The 26191-nt window shown below is 34.4% G+C and overlaps 4 protein-coding genes across 9 annotated transcripts; 1 reads left to right on the top strand and 3 right to left on the bottom strand.

Moving 5' to 3' along the window:
- The first annotated feature begins 1820 nt into the window (after positions 1-1820).
- Positions 1821-6450, top strand: LOC141713684 (putative mediator of RNA polymerase II transcription subunit 26b). Of its 4 annotated transcripts, none has more exons than XR_012572020.1 (10): positions 1821-2725; positions 2968-3036; positions 3158-3240; positions 3708-3772; positions 3872-4005; positions 4119-4146; positions 4261-4580; positions 4664-4754; positions 5065-5252; positions 6020-6450. XR_012572020.1 is itself a non-coding variant. In XM_074517204.1 (9 exons), the coding sequence occupies exons 1-9, from the start codon at positions 2249-2251 to the stop codon at positions 5190-5192; spliced, it is 1395 nt and encodes a 464-aa protein (XP_074373305.1). In that variant the 5' UTR covers positions 1821-2248; the 3' UTR covers positions 5193-6450. The 4 variants fall into 4 exon arrangements, 1 of the variants encoding a protein (XP_074373305.1); XR_012572021.1 differs by having other exon boundaries at positions 6039-6450; XR_012572022.1 differs by having other exon boundaries at positions 6044-6450.
- Positions 6451-10891: 4441 nt separating this feature from the next.
- Positions 10892-13776, bottom strand: LOC141713685 (tubulin beta-2 chain). Its single transcript, XM_074517205.1, has 4 exons — positions 13513-13776; positions 12652-13052; positions 12093-12362; positions 10892-11856 (listed from the first exon to the last, which is right to left on the bottom strand). The coding sequence occupies exons 2-4, from the start codon at positions 13043-13045 to the stop codon at positions 11177-11179; spliced, it is 1344 nt and encodes a 447-aa protein (XP_074373306.1). The 5' UTR covers positions 13046-13052; positions 13513-13776; the 3' UTR covers positions 10892-11176.
- Positions 13777-14741: 965 nt separating this feature from the next.
- On the bottom strand, positions 14742-17494 carry LOC141713686 (G2/mitotic-specific cyclin S13-7-like). Of its 2 annotated transcripts, none has more exons than XM_074517207.1 (8): positions 17320-17494; positions 16969-17089; positions 16410-16464; positions 16061-16315; positions 15863-15988; positions 15366-15776; positions 15093-15271; positions 14742-15005 (listed from the first exon to the last, which is right to left on the bottom strand). In XM_074517207.1, exons 1-8 carry the CDS (start codon positions 17354-17356, stop codon positions 14858-14860), a joined length of 1332 nt encoding a protein of 443 aa, XP_074373308.1. In that variant the 5' UTR covers positions 17357-17494; the 3' UTR covers positions 14742-14857. The 2 variants fall into 2 exon arrangements, with proteins under 2 accessions (XP_074373308.1, XP_074373307.1); XM_074517206.1 differs by having other exon boundaries at positions 16410-16467; positions 17320-17493.
- A 659-nt stretch (positions 17495-18153) lies between these two features.
- On the bottom strand, positions 18154-25452 carry LOC141713687 (stomatal closure-related actin-binding protein 3-like). 2 transcript variants are annotated; one of them, XM_074517209.1, is made up of 13 exons: positions 25080-25452; positions 23821-24111; positions 23468-23596; positions 22949-23041; positions 22037-22177; positions 21801-21869; positions 21358-21441; positions 20778-20958; positions 19796-19912; positions 19546-19604; positions 18904-19038; positions 18569-18718; positions 18154-18444 (listed from the first exon to the last, which is right to left on the bottom strand). In XM_074517209.1, exons 2-13 carry the CDS (start codon positions 24091-24093, stop codon positions 18400-18402), a joined length of 1476 nt encoding a protein of 491 aa, XP_074373310.1. In that variant the 5' UTR covers positions 24094-24111; positions 25080-25452; the 3' UTR covers positions 18154-18399. The 2 variants fall into 2 exon arrangements, with proteins under 2 accessions (XP_074373310.1, XP_074373309.1); XM_074517208.1 differs by lacking the exon at positions 25080-25452 and adding an exon at positions 24247-24624.
- Positions 25453-26191: the final 739 nt, after the last annotated feature.

The following is a 26191-nucleotide window of genomic DNA, read 5'->3' on the forward strand; positions in this document are numbered from 1 at the left end:
GTTGATTTATATTTTACAAGTATTTGTAAATGGGCTCTTTGTGTGTAAATTCGAATTTTACTTTGCAAGTCTTTAGAATTGAACGCGGGAGCTCGTAATATTTACCATGATAGAAAAGTGGTGTATTAACTATCTTTTATGAACTTATCTCAGGTGAAATCCGTTAGACTAGGGATGGGTCGGGGAGTGGAATCCGGACTTCCGATCCCCGAACCCGTTCCGGACCCCGAACGAGAATTTTTTTCCTCCCTGATTCCCACCCCGAACGGGGAATGGTGATCGCCACTGAGATTCTGGAAATTTATTTTTAATTAAAAATAATAATATAATATAATATATTATATTTTTTAATTAAAAAATAATTTACCAATTCGAAATATATAAATTATTGATTTCTTATCATATTTTTAACATCAAATGATATTAAAAGTGATTAATACAAATAAATTTTAAATTTTAAATTTTAAAAAATATATTAGATTATGTTATATTAAAATATAAAAAATTGTTCAATAAATTATAATTATTTTAATTTATAATAATATTATTTAAACTATTCATTTTTAATAATTATTTTAGCATAATATATATTAATATTTATTTATTTATATATATAAAAAATCGGGGTCGGAGATCGGGGCGGGGAGACGCTAATCCCCGACCTCGCCCCGATCCTCGATTTTTAAAAAAAAAAATTCCGTTCCCGGCCCCGCCCCTGAAAGATTTCCCGAATCCCCGATCCGAAAGGGAAATAATCAGATCGGGGTCGGACGGAGCGGGGTGGAAGCCCACCCTGCACTAACACTAGACGTATATTATTGCACCTATTCATGATTCTTTTGATATTGCACGTATCAAAAATATTTATTTTATATTCAATATCCCGCTCGGTGTAATATTTAGATACCTTATTTTAGATATTATAAATATTTATGATAGTTGTTATATATTTTATATTTCTCGCGTTTTCGCAATATTTATATGTTGCACTTATATGCTAAATTTATTTTATCTTGACTTCAACATGTATATATTTTATTTTCATTGATAACATGTAATCCCATTTTTATTATACATTTTGTATATTGTAGAAGATCGGCGTATCAGTTATAATTAATTTATATTTTACGCTCCAATGATTATTATAAGATTTCATATATTGTTTGTATCGTGATAGTTTCTATCCGACATAAACTTGCGATTTTTTACATACGAGACGTGTGCAACAAATATATTTATATTTAATATTAAGTGGCATCTGCTATCTCGTTATATACCGCACTTATAATTTTGAAAGTATTTGTTATTATTATACACCACACACATTTACAATAAATAAATGATACTTCCCCGTTTCAATTGAATGATTCTTTTTATTTAAATTTAGTTAAAACTATCCAAATTCTGAACATAACTCTATAACTCTTATCATCAAAATTTGGTCACTTTAGCCGATTATTTATCTAAGAACGGAAGAAGTATTTATTATACCAGCACGATATTAAATAACTAGTTCTAAAATTTTACTCTATATCTTAACAACATAAATAATCACAAATATTTTCATAGAATTACCACACATATGCATGACGTATGCGTGATAGTCGGGATAAGTAAGTAAAACTATTTCCATACGAGATCCTGATATATTAGAATTTTAGATACGGAATTTGTATAAAGATATTATAAAATCCAGGGCGTGACAAAAATATTTAATACTTGCACCTTTTTTTCATCCGGGTCAATCTTTTCTATAGTAAAGTATCTTTTCATATCAAATTTATATATACACACTTTAAATTCTTTCTTATACACACACCACATTTATTTGCGTATTCAATGCTTTAATCCTCATAAAACCCATTCTGTATAGCCTCAGATTTTGTTGAAAGATATACATTCAAAAACAAAAGGCTTGCTTTCAAATTCAATAAATAAATAAATAAATTTTAATATAAGGAATAGAATCATATCTTGTGGATAATTCACACATTGATTTTGTTTGCTTTCAATTGTTCTTGTCATCATCTGTTAATTGTAATTCACAACTTAACAAAAGGCCTTTTGGTGTTATCAATTTTTATTATTCAATCAAGATCAACTACTACCCTTTTATCTCTTATATTCATATATTCATGCATATCATGATTTTCTTGATCATAAAGATTGAATTTTGATTTCTGGGTATTGTCAAGAATTGATTTTTAGGACGTGGGTTGTGCTCAGAGTTGTGAGTTGAGTTGAGGGTATGGCAGGATTAAAGGATTTAGATAAATGGAGGGACTTTTTTAGAAGTTGTGATTCTTCTGATATATTTGAAATTATTGATCATGCTATGAAGGTTGCTGCTTGTGATTGTCCTACAGAGTTTAAGCTGAGGAGAGGTCAGATTGCTGAGGCTCTTTTTTCTTGTAAGATGATTAAATGTGTTGGTTGTGATCATGTTGAGTTAGGTGTGAAATCTAATGGTGATGAGGAGTGCAAGATTGATAGTGGTTTTGAATTTGAGGGTGGGAGGAGTAAGGAGAGTAAGGTAGATGGTTGTGGAGATGATCATGATGATGATGATGGTGTTGATGGTGATGATCATCAGATGAATGATCAGATAGGTAATCATGTTAGTTTTGGTGATGCCGAGGCGTTAACGGATGAGATTGAAAAGAAAGCTCAGATTCACAGGGAGGTTTTGAGGATTAAGGAGATTCTGGGAAACAGTGAAGACGAGGTTTGTTGCTTATCTTTAACTGTAGTCTATATAATTCTCCTGTTTTATTTGTTTTTGAGATTTTTATGCCTGCTTTCTGTTTTGTTATGTAGCTCTGTTTTAGATTGCTTTGGATGATTCAAATGATGATGAATGATATTGGATTGCTTGTTTTTAGTTTGATTGATTTTTAGTTGAATTGTGTCTGTAGGTTGGTTCAATTAGGTTTTTGATGATTGTTTTTTTGTTGTTTGTTGTAACAGCCAATTTCTTCTTTGCTCGACTTGTTAAGGCGGCTGGAATTGATGGTTTTATCTGTAGAAACCCTTAAGGTATGATAATTGTTTTTGTAGCTTGCTACTGATTATTGTCATGCCATATGTTTAAATTGTAACTTGTTAGACATGTTCTTTGTCGTTATTGAACATGGCTTACTGAGTGACTGTTGTTCAGGCCACCGGAATTGGAAAAACTGTTAATGTTCTCCGAAAGCATCGGTCGAAGGACATTCGACAACTAGCCCACACACTCATTGAGTATGCATATCTTGTCGCTTGTGTATAATTATATATGTGAAATGATATGCTATATTTGTAGTGTAGGATACCATTTCTAGCTTGATGTCATTGAGAACTTGGGACGCTCATATTTGCTAGTTCCGTGCTTTAATGATTCCTTAGCCACGTTGCTCTTATATCCTTGATTTCATAATTACAGTGATGCCTTGAAGATATTTTGTCGGTATAGTAAAAGGAAGCTAACTCATTCTAGACTTGTTTGTTTGTATATAAAAGGGAACTGTTTCAATTCGTTGCTTTTAGCAGTTTCTCTGATTGCTAAAGAAGAAGAATAATCTAATTTTGGTCTCATTAAAATCTTCCTTGCATAGAAATCTCTTAGGATTTTTTGTGTTAATGCATGTTACTAGAGTTATTCTCTTAGCAGTGGATTTACTTCAATAAGTGCTTGTATCATTCATGTCAACTAATTACATGATTCACAGGGGTTGGAAGGTTCTGGTGGATGAGTGGGTGAATGCCACAGCCACAGCAACAGCAACTGTTGCAGGTAGTTTATCCAAAAGTATTCTCAAAGAGAAGTTTATGTTCTTAACTTTTCCTATTGGTAATGTGTTTAAATTTTGATAAGTTTCATGAAATATTTTAGGTGCCCCTGATGGTGCTACCCCTGAATCTTTGAACCCGTCCTCTGTTGTTGATGAAGACTATGGGCTGCCTTCTCCTCCATTGGATGATTTAGCATTTTTTGCTACTCAGCCAACTACAATGGAGCTTTCTCGGGTATGTGTTTCTTGTTGCCTCTTTTTGAATTTTCATTACTTTCACAGCATTGTTTTCTGGTCCTAATTTAATAAAGCTTTTCTCCTGTGTTTTAAACATTTCTCCTCCTGTAGTTCTTTGATGGCTTGGAAGATGAAGAAAGTGAGTTATCGTATCCCTTATAACCAACCCATATTGCTTTTACGATTAAGTTGCTTACCGCACAGTTCTGATTGAATCTAACAATCCACGACTCCTTATTGGTGAACTGTGCAGATCCTGAACACTATACCGATCTTAACGAGAAGAAAGAGACTGGTAGGAAGCACGCGGAGAACAACAGAATTGTGAAGCAGAAGCCACGCGTTCCTGCTGAGTCGATCGCTCTAAAGGACAAGAAAAATGAACAAAGCAGGACACCAGATGCTTCACTCAGTAAACAAGTTGCGCCTTTTAAACCAAAGCTTCCAGTTGCGGACACCAGGGCTGTGAGACCTGCAAAACTTAGTATGGATCAGAAGGTCCATACTGAGACAAGGTTGCAGCAGAAACCAGAAAAAGTTGCAATTCAGAGGCCACCCATGACTCAACAAAATGTAGGTTTGCAATTGCAGAAGTTTTCTTAGCAATAGCAGTTTTCTTGAAGTTTAAGCTGATGATTATCCAATTTGATTACTAGAAACCAAGGTGTTTAGATGAAGCTTCTGTACAAGTAAAACTTGAAGCTACAAAGAGGAAGCTCCAGGAGCGCTACCAACAAGCTGAGAACGGTTTGTTCCTATATCTATTCTTTTCAAGCTCTGGTCAACCTTTAAAGTTTTAACTTTTAACATTAAGCCTTTGCAACCATGAAGTTTGATATAATTTCTCGAAACCGACTTATATTCCGACTTATATTCCGAGCATTTTACAACAAGTTGAAAGCATACTCTTGATATCTTTCTTTTAAACTTTAAAATTCTGTATCAAGTGAAAACACAAGCGAAAGAAAGATCATTTTCCAAAGTACATGAATATTGTAGCATTTATAAATGATTTATATTATTTTTGATGATGTTCTTTCAATAATTTTCTTGACAGCTAAGAGGCAGCGGACTATACAGGTTATGGAATTGCGTGATCTTCCCAAGCAGGATCTCGGCCATAAAAATTTCCATGGGAAGCCCGGAAACAACCATAAAAGGAATTGGGCAAATGGACGTCGCTAGTTTCTCTAATTTTGCGAATTTAATTTCAGTGACCAACCACAGTTTTATGCAAACTGCACTGTAAGTTTTGCAGGCAATAAGCTTAAGTTGATCCTGAGAATGTTGAGATGAGCTTTTAGGAAGTCGTACTTTTAAAAATAGGAGACATTTAGGTCTATAGTTTCGATGAATTGTGGGGAAAGACCAGTGTACCTATCTGGTGTTTTCTAGTTCCTTGAAATTTTAACCTCTTCTCTTGACTTGTATTAGAGGGGTTAGTCCTTATTTTGTTACCTTTGGTTTTATGACATTTAAATTAGACTAATTGTGTTGGTCTTGACCCTTGGGCATGCATGTTCTGTTTTGTTGCATTACTGTAGCTCCCCTCAGCCCTCACCTATATTTTGGTGGGGTCGGAAGTAGGAACAATTCGACAGGGGAGAAAGGTGGAAAATAGTTTGGTACAACTTTGACTCTGAATCCCCCATTCTTTCTTCCTCACCTGATTATATGATAAGGTATAATGCTAATTTATAACAAAACACGTAGCAAAAATGCATTATAGATGAAAAATTTTGGACACGAATCTTTGCTTACCGACCAAAAAATCCAGCTAAATTATTAGGTAATTGACATGTGAGTAAATCGTTTTATTTTAGTGTTGAGTTATGATTTTTTTTTGCTAAATGTGTGAGTTATAAATAACTTACGAGAAAACGGAGCCTGAGGAATACTACTTCATTTTTATGTGTATACACGTATTGTTGCTACTAATGGGTACGAGGGGTATAAATGATCGAATCCTCATAATTGTTGCTACTAATGGGTTACATGATATTGTTAAACAGCTTGATACTATTAATGCAGAGCAGCTGAGTCAGAAAATGCAACTAAGTGCACGAATTGATTCAGTCATGCTCGAGCCAGGTCTGTCTTGCAATATGTCTCAAATAAGTGTAAGAGATCCCCAGAAATGCAAAAACAAAGGCTGGCCAAAAGTTTAAAGTAGCAACCAGGATCCAATTTGGAAAACGATTGCTCAAAGTCAAGCTCAACCGAAACCGCGTACGTGCAAGAGATGTGGTGGAACATGGTATGATGCAAGAAATTTTCCTAAGAAGTGAATTTATCTGGCTTGTTATTATTACAGTAGCATGTTTTATTTGACACTTTATCGCGCTCTTATTTAGACTGAATTGTAGAGTGAATTTTTTTCTTAGGTTGACTATTTTCCACCGGAATTCAAATGAATTTTGAACATTCAGATTTCTTATTTGCATTCTCTATTTTTGGTGATCTGGTTTGTCCAGATTAAATTCTCCATGAATTTTCCATTTTGGAATAACTAAAATTTTCGTAATTATTTGTAAAGCATAAGTTGGCTACTGGTTTATGCACTCTGAAAAAACTGGATTTGGTAATGGCATCCTCCTCCTTGACTGCAAGTACCCAGTACTAGCAGTGTCATGGTAGTTAACTCAACTTTTTTCTGCTCCATTTAAATTCTAGTGTTATGCACCACTGCAAGTTTAACTTAAGATCTGTCATTAAGATAAAAAAAAGAACTATGTAGCCTGCACAATGTTAATTTTCATGTTGCCTGCTAATTCAAACACTCGGACTTGGACACTTGTTTTAGGCCAAAAATATGTATATTTTTTAAAATGTTTCCAAATCCGATACTCGGATACGTATCTATGTCGGACACTTCTAACCGAGTCCGAGTAACATAGGTTATATGTGTTACTTAAAGTTTATGCTGTTATTGGAAGATCATAATTTTTTTTGTCCATTTTCCTCCTTTTTTCCATTTTAACAAGTGAATCTACCACTCTCTCACATTCCTCTAGTTTTATCCCTCAAACTCCATTACTATTTACTATCAGCAACACATATATATATACGGTTAATGATATGAATACGGTTAATGATATGAGATATGATCCGAAATATGATCTCGAAAAAGTGATCACTCAACAGAATGATATCAACATTTAGGCTTTACCGCCAATGTAGGTGTTATAAATGTGAAAAACAAGTCAAAAGAACTAGATTGGATTTGGTCTTGGTAGGTAAAAATTCCTTGACTTTCTACAGCCGCGTTGACCAGTCCTTTTTTCAAACAACTCATACCAACAACCTTAGAGTCCCAACTTCTGACTGCCGTCCATTAATACTCACTCCTCTCAATTTATTGTCATGTTTGACTTTTTGTGGTCAAATTGACTTAATTTTGACCGTAAATTAAATATCAATATTTTATTATTTTGAAAAACCGAAGAATACGTATTAAAGTAGATTACATGTACTTTTTAATGATATAATTTTTATTATTTTTTTCAATATACTATATGAAATTTTCAATCAAAATTTAGTCAATTTGACCGCAAAAAGTCAAACATGACAGATAAATTGGGATGGAGGGAGTATTTAATATACAAATAAAATCAAGGGTAAAAGTTATTTTTAAAAAGAATTCAGCTAAAATTAAAAAATGTAATTTTCATTCTTTTTAACCAATTTTAGTTCGCGCTGCGTAGTCATTTTAATATTTTAGATAAACTAAGTAAATTTATCAGAAATTGATTTATTTTTATCGGTTATATTTGTTGTTATAAAAGAAAAATTATATTGAAGTGTCAAAATCAAAATTAGGTGTAAAGTGGAAGCTCCAATACAAAATGTCAGTTTCGTTATCCATCTAATACAATAGTGGGCAGGCAACAACTTATGGATTCTCCACTTGTTTCTCATTTCACAATTTACCAATTTATTTAATATAATTTTAGAAAATGTATTAAAAATATGTACCTAATTATTTATATACAGGGTCAGTATTTGTTCTCCGGAAAGGTTTCAGACAAATAAAACTAAGCCACATGAGAGTAATGTCAGGTAAAACAAAACTTATATACTAAGAGCATCTCCAACAATGACGTTCTGTTCGCTAAAAATACTATGTTACACTTAGATATAGATATTAGGTAAAAAAAACGTCACTCCAACTACATCACCTGTTAACAAAAAATTTAGATATACTTCATCTCGTCTTCTATATTTGTTAAATTTGTTGGTGTTAGCCATATCTTCCACTTTAATTCATGTTTGAACCTAAATCTACACATTACTACGTACACATACACATTAAACATGCATATATTTATATAATATTTAATACATAAATATTAAAATTATTATTTTATATATAATATTTTTAATTTATATTATATTAAGTGTAAAAATATTGTTCTCTTATTAACAAAATTTATTAATTATTTTTAACAAACAATATATATATAATACAATATATATTAGTAACTTTTTATTAAAAATATTTTTGTTATATTTATTTATTATTATTATTTCAGTTGTAATAATTATTAACTTACAATTATATATTTTATTCATGTATTGAATTAAGTATTAACTAAATTCATTTAATTATTTAAAGTTTATATATATACATATAAATCTGAAAAATAGGAATAAAACAATATTTTTGGATATAGCTAATACCACCGGAGTGCATGGTCTTACAGTTTCAATAAAATTTTACATAACCCTGATTTGGCTATACATGATTGGAGATGCTCTAAAATAACTGTAAAATGAGATGAGATGACATGACACGCGCTGAAATCTAATTTGTGGGCGCATATGAATATACGCGGCGTCCAATATTATTATGAGAAAAGTTACCATTTATAAAGTATTTGAAAAAAAAAATTATAACAATATTTGGGGTATCCAACACTTTCCCCCACATAATCGTTAAAATTATGAATTTTAGGGTTTTGAGAGTCGACCCCAAAATTAAAGTTCTAGCCACCAATTCTCCATTTTTCAACCTTCATCCATCAATCGATCAAGCCCCTTTCGCTCTCCCATCTCTTCTTTTATTTATCTATCATTTTTTTTCAATAAAATCAAGATCTAATTATTTTCGGATGAGATCTTGTCAAGTACCCTGTTATTAGGGTTGCACATGGGTGGGGTTGGCCGGGTTGGAGGCGATTTTACAACCCGACCCAATTAAATCGGTTTGAAATTTTTTAACCCAACCCGTAAAATATAAGTTTGTAACCCAACCCTACCCGTCGTACATCGGTTTGGGTCAGGTTGGGTCGGTTTGGATGGGTTGAATGATCCGATAAAAAAATTTAAAAACTATTTATTATCGTTCATTTTGAAAATTTAAATAAAACTGAAATGTGTATAACTTATAATTATAGTGCTAATATTAAAATTTGATTAACATCATAGTTTTATTAATGTATATCATGTCATAAATCACATGCATCCCCAAATAAATTAACCATACATCTGTAAACAAAAATGAATATGCAAACATAAATTGAACAAATAAAATTCTATCATATTACTTAGAAATCTTAATATGATATCGGAGATGAAAAAAAATACACAAACCATTCATAATATTGTAGTAGTTACGTGAAAACATATGATACATATCAAACTTAAAAAATTAAGATATTATAGTAGTTATGTGAAAATATACGAGAAGAGTTATAAATACATATCAAACTTAAAAAATTATATAAAATTACGGATGATATATTAATGAATCGGGTTGGGTTGAGTTAGGGTAAAGATATTTGTTACCCGTACCCAACTCATTTATGTCGTGTTGATCAAGAAACAACCCATCTATAATTCGGTTTACGTTGGGTCGGGTTTTTCGTGTTGAAAAATGGTTGGGTCGGATTGGTCGGTTTGCTCAACCCATGTGTAGCCGTACCTGTTATAAGGTTGTTAGTCGTGCCTATCTTTTTGGGATGTTAGTATTTTATGTCGTGATGTTCTTCGGTGGTCGCTCTGAGAAGGATTTATATGATATTTTTGGAGATCTGTAAGGCTTGTATCAGATCTGAGACGGTGGTGGATATCACAAAAGCTCACACTTCACAGCAAAAAAGTGTTCGTATTTTAGGGGCATTTGTTGCTCTACTATCCGTTAATATAATTGATAGTATTGAACATTGGGCTACCTTATGTGAAGGTCAATTGTGTTACTACTAGTTTCAGAATTGATGTAGGTTGGATTACTCCGTATGTCATTGTAATACTTTTTAATTTAAAGAATTTGAATATTCTATGTATTAAACAATCTGAAAACAAAACAGCTATTTAGTTAGCTCGATTTTTGATTCATAATCTGGTTGTTTTAGTTGGCAGTTCGGGGGTTTGCCCCGGCTGGTTTTCAATGTTTTAATGAATTTTTCACTTTGTTTGGTAAAAAAAAAGGAAAAAAAAGATGGCAGGTTTATAAAGATGATTTGGCAAGTGGGCCTTTCAAATGATTGGACTGGGCTTTCCGTCAGAAAAGGTGCCTTTCCTATGTGGTGGAAAGCCCACTATGGTTTAGAGAGGTATCCAGATGCAGAAATCAGAAATTACCTTTTATTTTTTGTAGCTCCAGAATAACGGAATATGGTCTATAACTTCGATAGTTTATTAAGAAAATAAACTTAGGTTGTAACGACAGGAGATAAGTCTTGAATCATCTCATCACGCTCAATAACTTCGATAGTTTATTAAGAAAATCTCCAATGGTCTATTAGCAAACTCCTAAATATAACGATAGTCGATAGGAGATAATTTCTAACAGAGCCTAGCAAAAGCTCGAAACTAATACTGGGTTTAGCACATGGTTAACCTTCACTTTAATGTTTAATTATGCAAGGCTAGGCTAGAGACAATTATTTCAACTAGTACTGAAGCTTATTAGATTCATGCAAGTTTCTTTAGTATCCACCACAGAGTACTCAATCAGTCTCAGTTACAAAACTTAAACACACTGCCTCTTTATCATATAATAGATTTCATGGCAAATCTTTAGTTTACACTTGACAGGATAATGCATCTAGTAGACAACTTCAACATGATCTTCACACCAAGCTTGTACTAATTATGCAGAATCATAGCAAATCAGGCATCCAAACCGATACAGAAACGCAACTTAGAAGTGATTATCTATTGAATTATTATGACTCAGGCTCCACGCCTTCTTCTTCCTCCTCATAATCATATTCCTCATCAGCAGTAGCATCCTGATACTGCTGGTACTCGGAGACAAGATCATTCATATTGCTTTCTGCTTCGGTGAACTCCATCTCATCCATTCCTTCACCGGTGTACCAATGCAAGAAAGCCTTCCTTCTAAACATTGCAGTAAATTGTTCACTTACCCTCCTGAACATTTCCTGAATAGAGGTTGAATTACCAATAAATGTTGATGCCATCGAAAGCCCCTTTGGTGGAATGTCACACACACTTGACTTCACATTGTTTGGGATCCACTCTACAAAGTAAGAGGAATTCTTGTTTTGTACATTAATCATCTGCTCGTCGACTTCTTTGGTGCTCATTTTCCCCCTAAACATGGCTGAGGCAGTGAGGTAACGACCATGTCGTGGGTCAGCAGCACACATCATATTCTTGGAATCCCACATTTGTTGAGTCAGCTCGGGTACAGTAAGGGAACGGTATTGCTGAGAACCACGGGATGTAAGAGGAGCAAAACCGACCATGAAGAAATGTAGACGAGGAAAGGGGATCAGGTTCACAGCAAGCTTCCGGAGGTCAGAGTTCAGCTGACCAGGGAAACGGAGGCAGCATGTGACTCCACTCATTGTTGCAGAGATCAAGTGGTTCAGATCACCAACTGTCAGAGGGATCCTTGATCAGATTTCAAATAAAGAAATAATGTATCCAGTATCATAAAGCTTAATGAACAAGTGATAAATATTCAACCAAAAGGAGTGAGCGATTCAATTATCAATTAACTATCAGATCAAAAATATAGAAGAGCAGATGATAAGTGAGCTTTATTCCTTTCCAGGACTTGTTCACTTGATCAAATAGTTTGCTGAAACAGAAAAAATAAAGTATTATACTCACAACTAGGCGTGGTAAGCTTGAGAGTTCTGAAGCAGATATCATATAGAGCTTCGTTATCCAGAACCATGCATTCATCAGCATTCTCTACAAGCTGATGGACTGAAAGAGTTGCATTATAGGGCTCAACAACTGTATCAGAGACCTTCGGTGATGGGAACACAGAAAACGTGAGCATCATCCTGTCAGGATATTCTTCCCTTATTTTCGAGATCAGCAGAGTCCCCATCCCAGAACCTGTTCCTCCACCGAGAGAGTGGCAGACTTGAAAACCTGCAAAAATGGGGAACACATATATTACAAACTAGCGAATTTCAGCATAAGTAATCTAGCTAACCTGCATAACTTTGAAATCGAGGTTCCAGATCTTTTTTACAAGTAAGTCCTGTAACTAATTAATGACCACTTAATTCAGAGTACATAAGGTTGTTCCTTTGCCCATATTTCTACTCTAACTACATACATTCCTTTAACACTTAGAGGTCCTTTGTTGACGGAAACTAAAAGTGCTCAGCTAGCAACAAATAAAGCAAGATCACAAAATCACGGAAGTTGTAGGTACCTTGAAGGCAGTCACAATTCTCAGCTTCCTTCCTCACAACATCAAGAACCGAGTCAATAAGCTCAGCACCCTCAGTGTAGTGACCTTTTGCCCAATTATTTCCAGCACCAGACTGGCCAAATACAAAGTTATCAGGGCGGAAGATCTGGCCATAGGGACCAGTTCTAACACTGTCCATGGTGCCAGGCTCCAGATCCATTAGAACAGCACGAGGAACATACCTCCCACACGAAGCCTCGTTGTAATACACATTTACACGTTCCAATTGCAAATCAGAGTTTCCAACATACTTTCCAGTAGGATCAATGCCATGTTCATCGCACACGACCTCCCAGAACTTGGATCCAATTTGGTTACCGCACTGGCCACCCTGAATGTGCAGGATTTCTCTCATTCTTTTCCTGGCAGTAACAATAGAAATGTAACTGAATTCAACTACATAAAATGATAAAAGCATTTTCACGCGCCATTTATATACACTTGGTACTGAATTATGATCATGCAAAGCGAATATCAACACATATTTAAGCAAAGGTCCTCTTCAAATGTATTTAAGCAGATTGAGCAAGCAAAGCAATAAGTTGTGAATTAAAACTAGTCTATACTCTGTAAATTAGCTAGATGTATGCGGTGAAGTGAATGAAAGTGGTATAACAACTCAGATCCATACATTTTTCAGCATAAAAACAATACACAAAACAGAATTCCCCTCGAAACATGCATGATCTGACAGAAATGTGATGTTCAAACATTGTAATAGATCACCATTATCAGAGATAAACGTATAATGCACTAAAATGAAATGCTTTTCACGATAAATTAGCAAACAAATAGATTGAAGAAGAATGATCAGATCCAAACCTTCTTGTTTCTGATCCCGAGAGTTCGATCACAGTCTTAGAAGTGTCAGAGCGGAGAGTTTGAAGACAGGGAACTAGAGTGGAGATGTGTAGAAATGAGCGAGACTTGGATGCTGTCTTTATTTCCCTCCTAATTCTAGGTGATCGTCCGATGAATCGAATCAATGGCCCTGATGTGGTTTAAGGTTGAGTGATCTAAGTGAGGTTATTAACATTTAAATATGATGAAATGCCGGGTTTAACAGTTTGCTTACATCACACTCGATCCATAATCACATGCTTTGTTTTTGTTAGATTCTTCGAGTATGTATAGTAATACAGTCATATCGATAAAAGACGTAGATAAGTTTCACTATGCAAGATTGCGAGGAGACTCTATTTTTGATAGTTTTACCTCGACATAGATAGGTTTCAATACGTAAGGATATTATCAATACATTCGGCCTTCAAATAATAATATACCGGATATGTTTTGTTTGATTTACGTAGAATATATTCCGGAAAACGAGAGTACATCAGGTCAGTTTGACTGAAGTGTCCCCTTACTGAATCCCCATGTTCTGGACTGCTATGTACCCCAGGGGCTGTTGGTTGTCAAGTAAGCATCATGGTGGGTGGGGAGGGTGGGAAAATTACAAAGTTCATGTGTTTTATAAATCAATTTAAGATCAGCAGGTCACATGAGAAAAAAGTTCCCCATGTGACTTGCCAACTAATTTATCCTTTTCAATAACAAAAATTGAAACACAAGCAATCTACATTTGCTTTGGACATTATTACTATCAAGACTAAGAGGTTTTAAGCAATTGATTAAGGAAGTAGATAATGATTCATCATTTCCTAAATATATTATTTATTATTTAACATTTATACATTCCTTGAGATCTCTACTAATTTTCGATTCATAACAAATATACGTTATGAGATCCATTCTCTACTAAGTTTCGATTTCGCGCCAACACATTATGTAATTTTCCAGGGGAAGGAGGGAAGTATAGTATAACATTATACATTCCTTGAGATCTCTACTAATTTTCGAGTTCCCACTTACATGTCACATGTCACGCAAGAAGAAAATCAAACAAATAAAAGTTATGAGATCCATCAAAGTTAACATTTTGAGATCTCTACCAAGTTTCGATTTCACGCCAACACATTATGTAATTTTCCAGGGGAAGGAGGGACGTATAATTTATCAAGTTAAATATATGTAACCAATTGAAAACAACCTTCAACAAACCGGAACTTCATTATACGGTATGAATTTCGTTCAACAGATAATTCTCATCAATTCTTATTGATGGTAAAATATATAAAGAATGACAAACAGAAACTGAATTACAGAATTAATTGTTTGCTGCAGGCAAGAGAGACTTGGCCGGGGGAAGAAGAGCGACAGCGCCTCTTTCAGGATTAGAGTATTTCCTGTAAATCACTCGAAGCTTATTCTCAGCAGCTGTCGAGTGGAAACCGACAAGAAGCTTTGCACAATCCCTGTTACAGACAAAAAAAACATAAATGTTGATTCCAAACCAATGCAAAATGAAACACAAACAAATAGCATATGGATTTAAAATTTACAGTAGCCGAGCTTCTGAGAAACCAGTGTGCAACTTGAGTGTGTCATTCCAACGTGGAGTCTTGTTTAGAGTGCAGCGTGCCCCGTAGACAGCTGAGGCCGCAACCATCGATGGGCAGTACATCACAGTTGCATAATTCATCATACCCAACTCAGCCAGAAAAAATGTCATGTTGTTCACCTGTTTAACAGTTTCACCAAAAGTTATAAAACATTATGATCAATCAATATTTTCAGTGACAGTAAAAACACATGATATCAATAAAATCACTCACATCAGGCTCATTAGGAAGAGATGCTTTGATGAATCGAACAAGGAAAACATAAGGAGTCGGAACAGTCAAGTTCCACTCAAGCCCACCAAGCACTTTTTTCTCCATAACCAACACTTGCTGATGAGAATAAGCCCTGTCAGAGATGCACACGAAGTCATTGACTTCAGGTGCCCAAATTTCTTCGTACTTCGAGGCCAGAAGCATGGCACTGATCCCCAACAACTGCAGTTCCCTCCTCGTCGCCATTGTTGAGGCCAGATACCGATCAACTATGTTGACTGTGAGGTACAGAGTCTCTGGACTTAGCTCAAACTTGTGGTGAACTTCAATCAGCCAGTCCACTAGTATAGCCCTCATTTTCTGATTAATTTCTGGTTGGAAGTCCATGTAATCATATACGTGGCTCTCACTCTACACCGATGCATATGAACACAATACATTAAAATTGCATAAAAGAAAAAGAACTTGAAAACAATAAAGACAAGCACAGAATGTACCTCAGCTTCCTTGTAGAACTTGTACATATCCTCAACATACTCAACTGCTGCCAATTCATTAGTGGCATCTGCAGCATCAATATTAACAATCTGCGCCATAGGTTTATTGTTCAAGCCGCAAACAGCCTGTAATGTAGAAATAGATTAGAAACGGCAGAGAATTTAAAAACAGTAAACAGCCATACGAAAGTCACATACTTTGCTTCGAGCAGTAAGAGTCGAGGTAAGGGTCTGGCCCTTCTTCTTAGACGACGAAGCTTCAATGGCCTTTTTCCTGTTAGGCTTTTCTCTCTTAACCTGTTCTGTCTCGGAAGAACTAATGACAATAACAGCTTCAGGCTTAGGCTTCACAGCAACTTTCTTCTGATGGGCTGGCTTAGGAGGTAATGGTAATGCAGCTTCTTTACCCCCTTTTCCTGCCAAAACCCCTTCCGCGGGAATAGCCATTTGTTTCTGCAAATCAATCACAACGAGAATTAAGCGACTAAACAATCTTAAGAACAAAACTACACGCACAAATAACGGAACTTAAGAGGATGATTCACACCTTACTGTTTTCGGTTGCTGCAGCTTGTGCATTGGCCAGCAATTGAGCACAGAAACTTCTATCACAATAAATAAAAACCAAAATCAAAAAAGGCAATCCGAGACATATAACAATCAGCAAGCACGACAGAAACACACAAACAGATATAAAGATACACTGATTATTGAGGCAATCCAAGACGTATAATAAATAACGATAATGTTGAGCACAGAAACTTCTATCACAATAAATAAAAATCAAAATCAAAAAAGGCAATCCGAGAAATATAACAAATCAGCAAGCACGACAGAAGCACACAAACAGATATAAAGATACACCGATTATTGAGGCAATCCAAGACGTATAATAAATAACGATAATGTTGAGCACGGAAAGTTCTATCACAATAAATAAAAACAAAAATCATAAAAGGCAATCCCAGAAATAAAACAAATCAGCAAGCACGACAGAAGCACACAAACAGATATAAAGATACACTGATTATCGAGGCAATTCAAGACGTATAATAAATAACGATAATGTATGTCGATAAACAAGAGGATTAAGAAAGGGGGGAGACCTTGTGATAGGGCGATTAACTTGAGGAACAAGATTACCGATATCACCAAGAGCACGACGATTTCTCCCCTCACCCACCACCTTCTTTTGCTTAACTCCTCCAACATCTGCTCCTGCCTCGCCTGTATTAAATCAAAACAATTCAATTTTTAATCGAAAACAACGAGAGTCTCCGGGCTTAAAAAATCTTGAAACCCCAAATTTAAAAAATGGTAATCGCAGATTAAAGAAACAGATTGATATACAAATTTAAGAAAGATCATGATAAATAAAACCCCACCCCAAATTCACAAACACAAAGAATTAAATGAATAAATGCGAGAGAGAGAGAGAGAGAGAAAGAGAGAGATACCTCGATTTTGTTGAACAATGGGGCGTGTGGAAGCCATTGAAGAGATTTGATTGAATTCAATTGAACTGAATTGAGTCTCTCTCTCAATCTCTCTCAGTCTCTCTCAATCTCTCTGTGTCTCTCTCAATCTCTCTCTCGGTAGAGATGAAATACAAAAACAGTGACAGGATCCAAATAAAAAACCAAGCCTCTCCCCCTCTTTTGAACCCAGCTCTACAACGGTCATATTATTTTATGTTTATTTTTATAGCCGTTGGATATTTGCCCTGATTTTAACGGCTACGATTTGATTCAGACACCACCCCTCTCATGTCTGCTCTTGCCACGTGTGTAAAAGTTACCGTTGCCTTTCCTCTCTTTTTTCTTATAATTTTTCTATTTTTCACCCTTTAATGTAAAAAATTCTACTAATTAATAATAATCTATTTTCCTTATATTTCAATATTTTGCGCTTTAATTTGGAAGAAATTTAAAAACGTAAAGTTGGTAAAATTAAAATTTCGGATAATTTTTTATCCACCGGAATATGTATATCCCATTTGCATATGATACTCTTTTGACAATTTTTTTTAATTAATAGAGATCCCAAAAAATGTTACAATTTTTTTTCTCAAAGACTTTATAAATGATAATTTTACTTATAATAATATAGGATTTCGAGTGCATTCATATGCATCTAATGCATCCACGAAACGACATTTGTACTGCAACATCATTTTGTAACTATTTTAATACAAGTTTCTCTTGTTACATATAGGAATTTGTGAGTTGAAGATACCTCAACTGGCAATAAGAAAATGAAAAATTATGGGAAAATGCTAAAAACCCCAAATAATAGAAAACTAAACGCCACACCAAATCTTCTATTGAATAATAAAGCATTAAAATATTTTAAACAAACAAAAAATATATAAAAAGTTACAACCAATGACAAGGCAAAACAAAAAACTATGCCTAAAAAGGATGTAACCATATTAGTTGAATGGCATTTCCACCCCCTCTTGCAAACTACTACCCTAAATCACACTTGAAAACCTCTTGTTAACTCTCACCATTAGTTCAAATCTATTGATCAATCAGTTAGATGTACAGGGATGCTATATCGTCCGGTCCGGCAAGTACAACCTGCGAAATCCAATCATTTTTTTAGAACGTCGTGATACTATAAACTCGTATAAAATGTAGATTAACGAGTATAATTAACTTGTGTTTAGAGTATTGTTAGCAAGATAGTTAAAGAGTTGCATACGTTACAGTCGAGAGCGTATCTTCTGGCAAGGACAATGGCTGCATTTCTATCTCGCTCTGAATCAAACACCAGAACAAAGGATTGACCTTTCCTTGCTTGCCAAAACAAAGACTTGGCTGCAGAATTTCCCCCGCCTCTAAATCCACACAGCTGTTTTCGCATCATAGTACAGGAAACTTGTTACTGTTTATACTTCTATACTTGTGGACTTGAAAAAAATCGAAAAGAGTAGATCCAACATATTACAAATTTATGTTAACAAAGTCACAGCAGAGGATTAATTTTCAGATCTTGCATGAAAATATAACAGTGCTACGCAGATATTAAATATTTACCTGCATAGATGTGGAATATGAGTCTCTAGCTTTTGTAATCCATCCTCTACAAAGTTTTACTCTCATCTTCCCCACGTGAAACAAATGAACGGAATGTGACGAGTAATTCCTACCATTCATTTGGGAAATGACAACCTGCAAAACAATATATTTGAAATGAGTTGAGCTTGAAAAAAGTAGCTATAGCTTAAACTATTCTAACACGATTAAGCTGCACTTTTATGCAAGCAGCAATATGAATAATTTAGCATGTATTTCTGAAGAATTATACTCCCCGCCTAGCAAATTTCATACAACTCCGTCAACTGTGTCACCAGATCAAGATCCATTTATCTTATATGCTAAATGGCACAATAAAATTTCTAGTATGACTAAATAATAATTCTTGAAATGTAGATATTGTCACATCATATTCTCAAAGACAAATTAGTCCAGTTAATCGAAGTCTGGTTCTTGATTCATTATTCTGGCAATAATCAAAGATTTGTATGTTATTTAAGTTGTGTATTCAGCATTTTCATCATTCTATTTAACAGTAGATTATCTTGATACTCAGTCATGTCTGCAGGAATGTATGTCTATAAACAATGTAACAAACTATTACAGTTACTACAAAATGCTTTTAGAGTCAAGATGTCATACGCTGAATTCCGTATTGGATTTCCGTGAAAGCGTCTCTACATAGGTCCCCAGTCCAGCAGCTGATGGAAAAAAACAAATTAAAATTTTGTCTGAGACATTTCAACTTAATATATAATTAGCATTATTTTAAGATAAACAATAAGGAAATTTTTGATCAAACCGCTGGAGTTTGACAAACGACAACCTAAGAAGAAATCCTCCAAGTCAATAAAAAATATTCAAACACAACTCATGGTACCATAAGTCCAACCTGGATCTACTGGACCAGCAGTCGTAACTGCAGATTTCTGGCCATTTGAGGCAATATCAACCTGCAATATTCGTCCAACATCGAAAGGCTCTGGAGCATAACTTGATTTATTGGCACCTATAAAAAGAAATATGTACTTAGTTAAAATAGAAAATCAGGTCATGAAACACAACATTAGCAGTTCATTGATATTTTGACGCAGCCAAAGGTATATCCAATAATTTTAGATAACACCAAATCTTAAGATGATGATTGATGTATCACAAAAAAATAATATCTGTCTCATATTACAATAAAAATTAAAAAATAAAAATTGATTGCTAATGTGATACTAGAGACAAAATGTACTAGTTTCTAGTTGCATATCAGTTTGATCCTACCTACAATTCATACATATAAAATTATATATAGAGAGAGGGAGACAGATGATTATGTTAGATCTTTTGATTATATTCTGCATATTAGCATGTGGCTTGAACTTTTGGGTCCTTTTGAATGGTTAGCATGTTTGTTGTTTCTATATTATTCCCAAGGGCTAGAACTCTTTAACAGTAACGGAAAGATAATGGGAGCATCAACTTTTATCAGACTCCATAATACAGCTCTATTTCACCACCAAAGAGAATAAGGCTTCAATCAAGATCACATTAATAAAATTGCAAGACACCAGAAAAACTAGAAAAAGAAAGAAAGAAATTAAAAACCACTGTGTTAAAGTCTACCTCTAAAGTCTACAAATGCTGGAATATTGAATAGTATTATAGACTTTATGCTTTTTTTAAATGTAAAGAAAACTGTTCAAGACTACACATCTGCGTGACTTTAGTTAGAAATGATATCAGTCCACTATGATAACCTAAAATCTCTTGGATTTGTAAAATGTAATCACAGTAATTTTGAGTAAAACACAGAAAGATAAGTTCGTGTTGCAGAGTCTTCAATCATAACAACCTGCATTAAAATGCAAAAGATAGAGGACCACCTGAAATAAGTTCCCTTCTGTTACTTTCCGATGACAAACGATACCACTGAATTGAGCATTTTGAGAGCTCCAAAGCTACCCCCGAGCGAGGTTGGACTCGTATAATGGATCCTAATGTTTCAGAGCCAGTTAACTCATACATACTCAGCTTGTTCGACTCAGCCCACTTGCTCATTGCCAGCTGAAAAGAATGAGGGCAGGAGACCATAGTAAAGCAAAAACAGCAATAACTAAAAATACATACAAGAGGTAATTATTCAGAATTTCTCCTCAATAATTAAATTTTTTCATCAATTTTACTATGTTTGTTTTTAGTGCATATCTTTTTTTTTTGCTAAATGTTTTTAGTGCATATCAAGTTTACTAAAATCAGATTTTCTCCTGAATAATTAATCTTTTATCAAGTTCACTGTTCTTCTATGGTGCATTTCAAGTTCACTAATTACTATGTGGCTGTGCATAGGTACATGACTTTCAAATTTCGGTAAAGCAGGTACACTTCCTTCTAATATGCAAGTCCATAACTGCAGACCACTGTGACTTAAAGGGTGTCAAAAAATATAAACAGAAAAAAATCTACCTGTTTCTGAAGCTTAAGAGAAAATGTATACTTCTCTTGAATTTGAAGTCTAAGTGCTCGAAGCTCATGTTCCATGTCCATCACCTACAAAACATGCCACAGTTCTCTTCATAAGATAATTTGCTCATCAAACAACAATAACAGAAAAGGGTATCAGATAACGATCAAATACATGTCAGAATAGAATAGCATTTAAGAACCTATAAGAAGAGGATTTAGCCATACATAGTACGTTAAAAGCGCATTAGCATTTTAACCCCTTGAGGCTCTGGAAACTATTAAATCCTGTTTACATATGCTACAGATAATAATTAAAGTCTTTAAGAAAGAAATTTAATCAGTATCAGCATTAATAGACCAGCATATATCAGAAAAATGGACGCCGACTCCAAAATGTAAATAGACTTCCACCGACAAAAGTAAAGTATAGGATATCAACATACCTTACTAGGTTGATGAAGTAATCTAATTCTTCTAGCCTGCTGAACCTCCTCCATTAGTTCCTTCAGTTCCTATAAGCATTTCAAGTTTAGTCCACAACAGAAACCGACTTTCACTTCCATAAGATGATTAATCATACAATACTTGAAAACATATTGTTTATTCAACCATATATTATAGTTTATTTTTTCACTTTCTATTTTCACTATCTACATACAATTTATTATATTATATGTACCTGTTTCCCTGACGTTTGTGAGATTCTTTCCTGTTCATCTAGGGCCTCTCCAATTCTCTGAACTACTGCTCTAGCACTTTCAATTTCAGCACAAGCAAAAGATCTTTCTTGGTTGACTAACTTTTTGGCGTCCTCTGAAGCCTGCAAGAAAGTGTGGATTATGAATACATATATACTGCAAGCAGAAAATATATTAATGACATCAAATGTAATTGCTCTTTTCCTTTCCCTTTAAAAATTATGTACAAATCATTATGCCCCTAATCAAGATTTGAAAGTAAAGAATCATCTACGAGAGAAAACATGCTACATAAAATTATATGTCTATCTCGGTGTCTGGAAAGAGAAACAAAGAATGATGCAGTAATTTCACCACAAAAACTAACAAGTTAAATCAGAAGTTAGAACACCTTTTACAATAAATCATTAAATCGGGGTGTGAAAAATCTTGAGACTTAATTTCAGAAGCATCTTATGCAAAAATCTTGTGATCTAGTATTCTACCAATGAGCCTCTATACATTACAGATACCAACATGTGTAATATCTACAAAAGTGTGACCAAGAACAAAAGCGAAGACTTGTTCATCATAGTCATGTAGCAGCAAACGCCACAGAAATCAAAAAAACATTTATGACCGACTCTTAGATGGTGGGAGAAACTAATAATCGTGTTCCTTAAAAAGCAGAAACCTTGTGAGCCTACATTTATGTATATCATAAGTACCAAGATGCATTATCTAAAGCTATTAGGACCGTTTTTCACCAAGGAGAACAATGTGATGAATTTATAGATATATTGGCATTCATAACCATAAGTTTTCTAGAGTAGTGCCAACTAATCATTTAAAAATTAAAATCCTAAAATAAAGCTACTGGGTAGACTAGAGCTTGGATCAGTGCATTAGATTACCTGTTTGAGATAGCTAGCTAACTTTTTGACTTCATACTTCTCTTGAATCAGCTCTCCCTCTTTTTGAGTCAGCTTTACTGCTAATGCTTCCACCTGCAGAGTATGGCCATTGAGTATTTCACTTAGACTTGTATATCAAAGAGAATAACCCACAGATAAAACTTCCAAAAAGACGTATCTTTCACGGCATGATCCAATTCCTCTGACAGGTGAATAATTTAATTTTAAAATGGGATCACTTGACCTGTACCATATAACTCCTCAAGGTATTATGAAAGATGTAGGCAGAATTCAAACCATGGACTTGTTACATCACAAGGGTAACAGAAACAAATACGCGACCATTTTACTCTAAAGACACTCTTATATGATACTTGGGTCCCAAGTGTCACGAAAAATGTTGACAAACAGGTTTCAATAGGATAAAGTTTGTGAAGTTCTAACAATTTACAATAGAATCATGATCATATACTCCACATCCAAAGACTGCCAAAAAGAAAAAGGGAAGAAGAAACTAACCATGGAAATGGCTTTTTCCATATCTTCCTTGTCTTGACCTGCCATCTGCCCTTTCAGGTATTCTAGTGCATCCCTAAGTTTCTTTAGAAGAACATGTCCATCCAAAGACACAACATCTCTGATTTTTGTCTGCATTTTTGGAAAGACTTGCTTATTTGCCTATCCCATTTTAGTAGAGTGGTCAATTTTGCATATAAAACATGAAAGATCTTTGATTACATTTGTTATGATATGGATAATAGAATATACAAATACAGATATATATTACATTTTATGAACTAGTACGTGATGTTCATTAGTTAGATTTTAAGTTAAAAAGAAACTACACTTTGAATTAGCAAGAAAAATTGAACCTCGTTGGACAATTTGGAAGCAGCAGTCAAATTCTTATCAAATTTGCTGGCAAGGTCTCGAACAGAAAGACGTTTATGCTGTTCTGACAACAGAGAAGTTTCCTGCAAGACCACCTCTTTTAAAGATGGGCCTTCTGTATCAACTTTCACTTCCTCCAAGACTTGATTATCTGGACCTAGCTTGTATGCAGGAAACTGATTTGAAGCAAAGCTCACATCGGCAGAGACAGGCATTTGCACCTCGTATCCAAAATCTGGACTCACCTTTGTCATTGGTCCAGATTTAACGTTCTGTGAATCAATAAAATATTGACAAATTAATAACACAGTAAATAAATTCAGTGGAAAGTGTTAATTATCATAAATCCTGAAAAGAATAAGACTATTATGAAGAAGACATGGGAATGCATTCACATGAGTTTCTACCTTCCATAAAGTAACTTCATACATCATATCAAGATCATAAGCTATGCAGACAACTGAACTACGTAAGAGAAACTATGGCGGAGATTATAGGAGTCAATATCAGAAAACTAGAGTTAGTCATAGAGTAAACTTGGTGTACAAAGGTGAACTAAGATGGTCAAAAGAGATCAAAGGCATGTATTGCTTCCATTATAGAAGAGTGCCTAATAACAAGTAACATGAGAAAGATCTTGTGTCCAAATGTGTTTAACCAGTCATTATCATTACTACTGATGTCAAATTTTGACTAACTTCAAATACTTTTACAAACCATAGCTAAATTATTGTTAAAATTATGAAAAAATTCCTACAACTTCACATCAGAAATGAAATAACAATGATGCATAATCTTATCTTAGTTGTGATATTGACAGAGTTAAAAATGAGAAATGAGAGAAGTTTTGTGATGAGGTTGAGTCCAGATGTAACAGACAAACGTAAATACATGATTGTTAGTGGCTATAGAGAACAGTCATTTTCATCTAGTCCATTCCAACAAACTTAGCCCACATCACATTCTAATATACTATATATACATTCAACACGAGTTAGATTTATCACATTAAAAATTAGATATTTGCATAAAAGATCCAATATTTATATGCATTGACATACATGGAAAAATGAAGAGTGACAGTACTTAAATCAAGCACATCCAAGGTAAGAACTTGATGTACCCCAAGAAGATTAAAAAAGTTAAAGACCGCATGAGAGTAAATAAATAGGAAAAAATAGTGTAATTAGCCCAGATGAATGTAAAGCAAGAAAATGAGAAAGGGTAAAGTGAAACTTACAGTAAAGAATCAAGTAAAGGCAGGAGCTAAGAAGAATGCTACTAGGGAGAGTAGTAAGAAGGTAGCATATGCATGTTTCTTTCACTTCTGCAACCTGTTGGGAGAGAGGGAGAGAGAGAGAGAGAGAGAGAGAGAGAGGGAGAGAGAGAGAGAGAGGGAGGGAGGGAGCGGGAGAGAGAGAGAGAGAGGGAGCGGGAGAGAGAGAGAGAGAGGGGTGGGAAGAAAATGAAGAATCTTAGAGAGAGAGAGAGAGAGAGAGGACGACTACTTTAGTAAAAGAGGGAGGAGAAGAAAGCTTCGCTGGAGTAATCTTTCTTTGTTTCTCTCTCTCTTTATGTTGTGAAAGGATAATATATGTTGTGTGTATAATGTAGTAGTATAACAATATGTTGGGATAGTCTAGTCTATATAGGGTTCCATGGGCAAACAAACATGTTGTTAAGACAGGCGTTGTGATTATGAATTTCCGTTTAAAGGGGCGGTAACAATTTATTAATGAAAAAATGACAAAAATAATTGATTTTTGAAAAAATTTAACAAAAATAGTCATTCTGAAAAAAGTGGCCAATTTTGGCCGATTGAATACTTCACTGTAAGTTGGGTATCCCAATTTATATAAGATACTAGTTGGGTATTTCATATATGGGATACTCCACTGACAGTTGGGTATCTTATATAAAGTGGATACTCCACTGACAGTTGTGGGATACAATTTTATGTAAAAATAGGCTAAATTTGTCATTCACCCTTTATTAATTTACCATCAGTAGAACCTAGAAACAAAAGGCTGCAACATGTTCCACGCGCTGACCCCACTCGCCCCAACTCATCAAGGAATATATGTTAACAGTATCACATACGAGTACTTGTACAGTTGTACTCTGCGAGTTTGAGGTTGTGTGCTACTCCCTCCGTCCCTTCCTGTTATTATTGTTTTTAGGAGAGTATTGCACGTATTTTAAGATAAAAAAATATAGTTTTTTAATTTTTATAAAAAAATCATTTTTGGAAATAAAAATTTACATATTCTATTTTTATTCAGAATTTTCTTTATTTACTATTATTGTTGAACTCTATCAGGTTTATCTCATTTCCTTTTTTTATAATATTTA

This window comes from Apium graveolens, chromosome 3 (assembly GCF_009905375.1).
Source record: "Apium graveolens cultivar Ventura chromosome 3, ASM990537v1, whole genome shotgun sequence".
In the NCBI taxonomy this organism is placed as follows: domain Eukaryota; kingdom Viridiplantae; phylum Streptophyta; class Magnoliopsida; order Apiales; family Apiaceae; genus Apium; species Apium graveolens.

Bases quoted from the DNA above. Each gene is read 5' to 3' on its own strand.
- LOC141713685 (XM_074517205.1), bottom strand. From the start codon at position 13,045: ATGAGAGAAATCCTGCACATTCAGGGTGGCCAGTGCGGTAACCAAATT. The intron at 12,363-12,651 runs GTACCTACAACT...CCATTTTTGCAG, and splicing joins GAATTGTGACTGCCTTCAAG to GTTTTCAAGTCTGCCACTCT. The intron at 11,857-12,092 runs GTGAGTATAATA...TCCCTCTGACAG, and splicing joins CAAGCTTACCACGCCTAGTT to TTGGTGATCTGAACCACTTG.
- LOC141713686 (XM_074517206.1), bottom strand. From the start codon at position 17,356: ATGGCTTCCACACGCCCCATTGTTCAACAAAATCGAG. The intron at 16,316-16,409 runs GTGTGAATCATC...ATTGATTTGCAG, and splicing joins CAGCAACCGAAAACAGTAAG to AAACAAATGGCTATTCCCGC. The intron at 15,777-15,862 runs GTACATTCTGTG...GCATCGGTGTAG, and splicing joins AGTTCTACAAGGAAGCTGAG to AGTGAGAGCCACGTATATGA.
- LOC141713687 (XM_074517208.1), bottom strand. From the start codon at position 24,273: ATGATGTATGAAGTTACTTTATGGAAG. The intron at 21,870-22,036 runs GTACATATAATA...AAATGCTTATAG, and splicing joins CACAAACGTCAGGGAAACAG to GAACTGAAGGAACTAATGGA. The intron at 19,039-19,545 runs GTATGACATCTT...ATTGTTTTGCAG, and splicing joins AATCCAATACGGAATTCAGC to GTTGTCATTTCCCAAATGAA.
- LOC141713684 (XM_074517204.1), top strand. From the start codon at position 2,249: ATGGCAGGATTAAAGGATTTAGATAAATGGAGGGACTTTTTTAGAAGT. The intron at 3,773-3,871 runs GTAGTTTATCCA...GAAATATTTTAG, and splicing joins AGCAACAGCAACTGTTGCAG to GTGCCCCTGATGGTGCTACC. The intron at 4,755-5,064 runs GTTTGTTCCTAT...TTTTCTTGACAG, and splicing joins CTACCAACAAGCTGAGAACG to CTAAGAGGCAGCGGACTATA.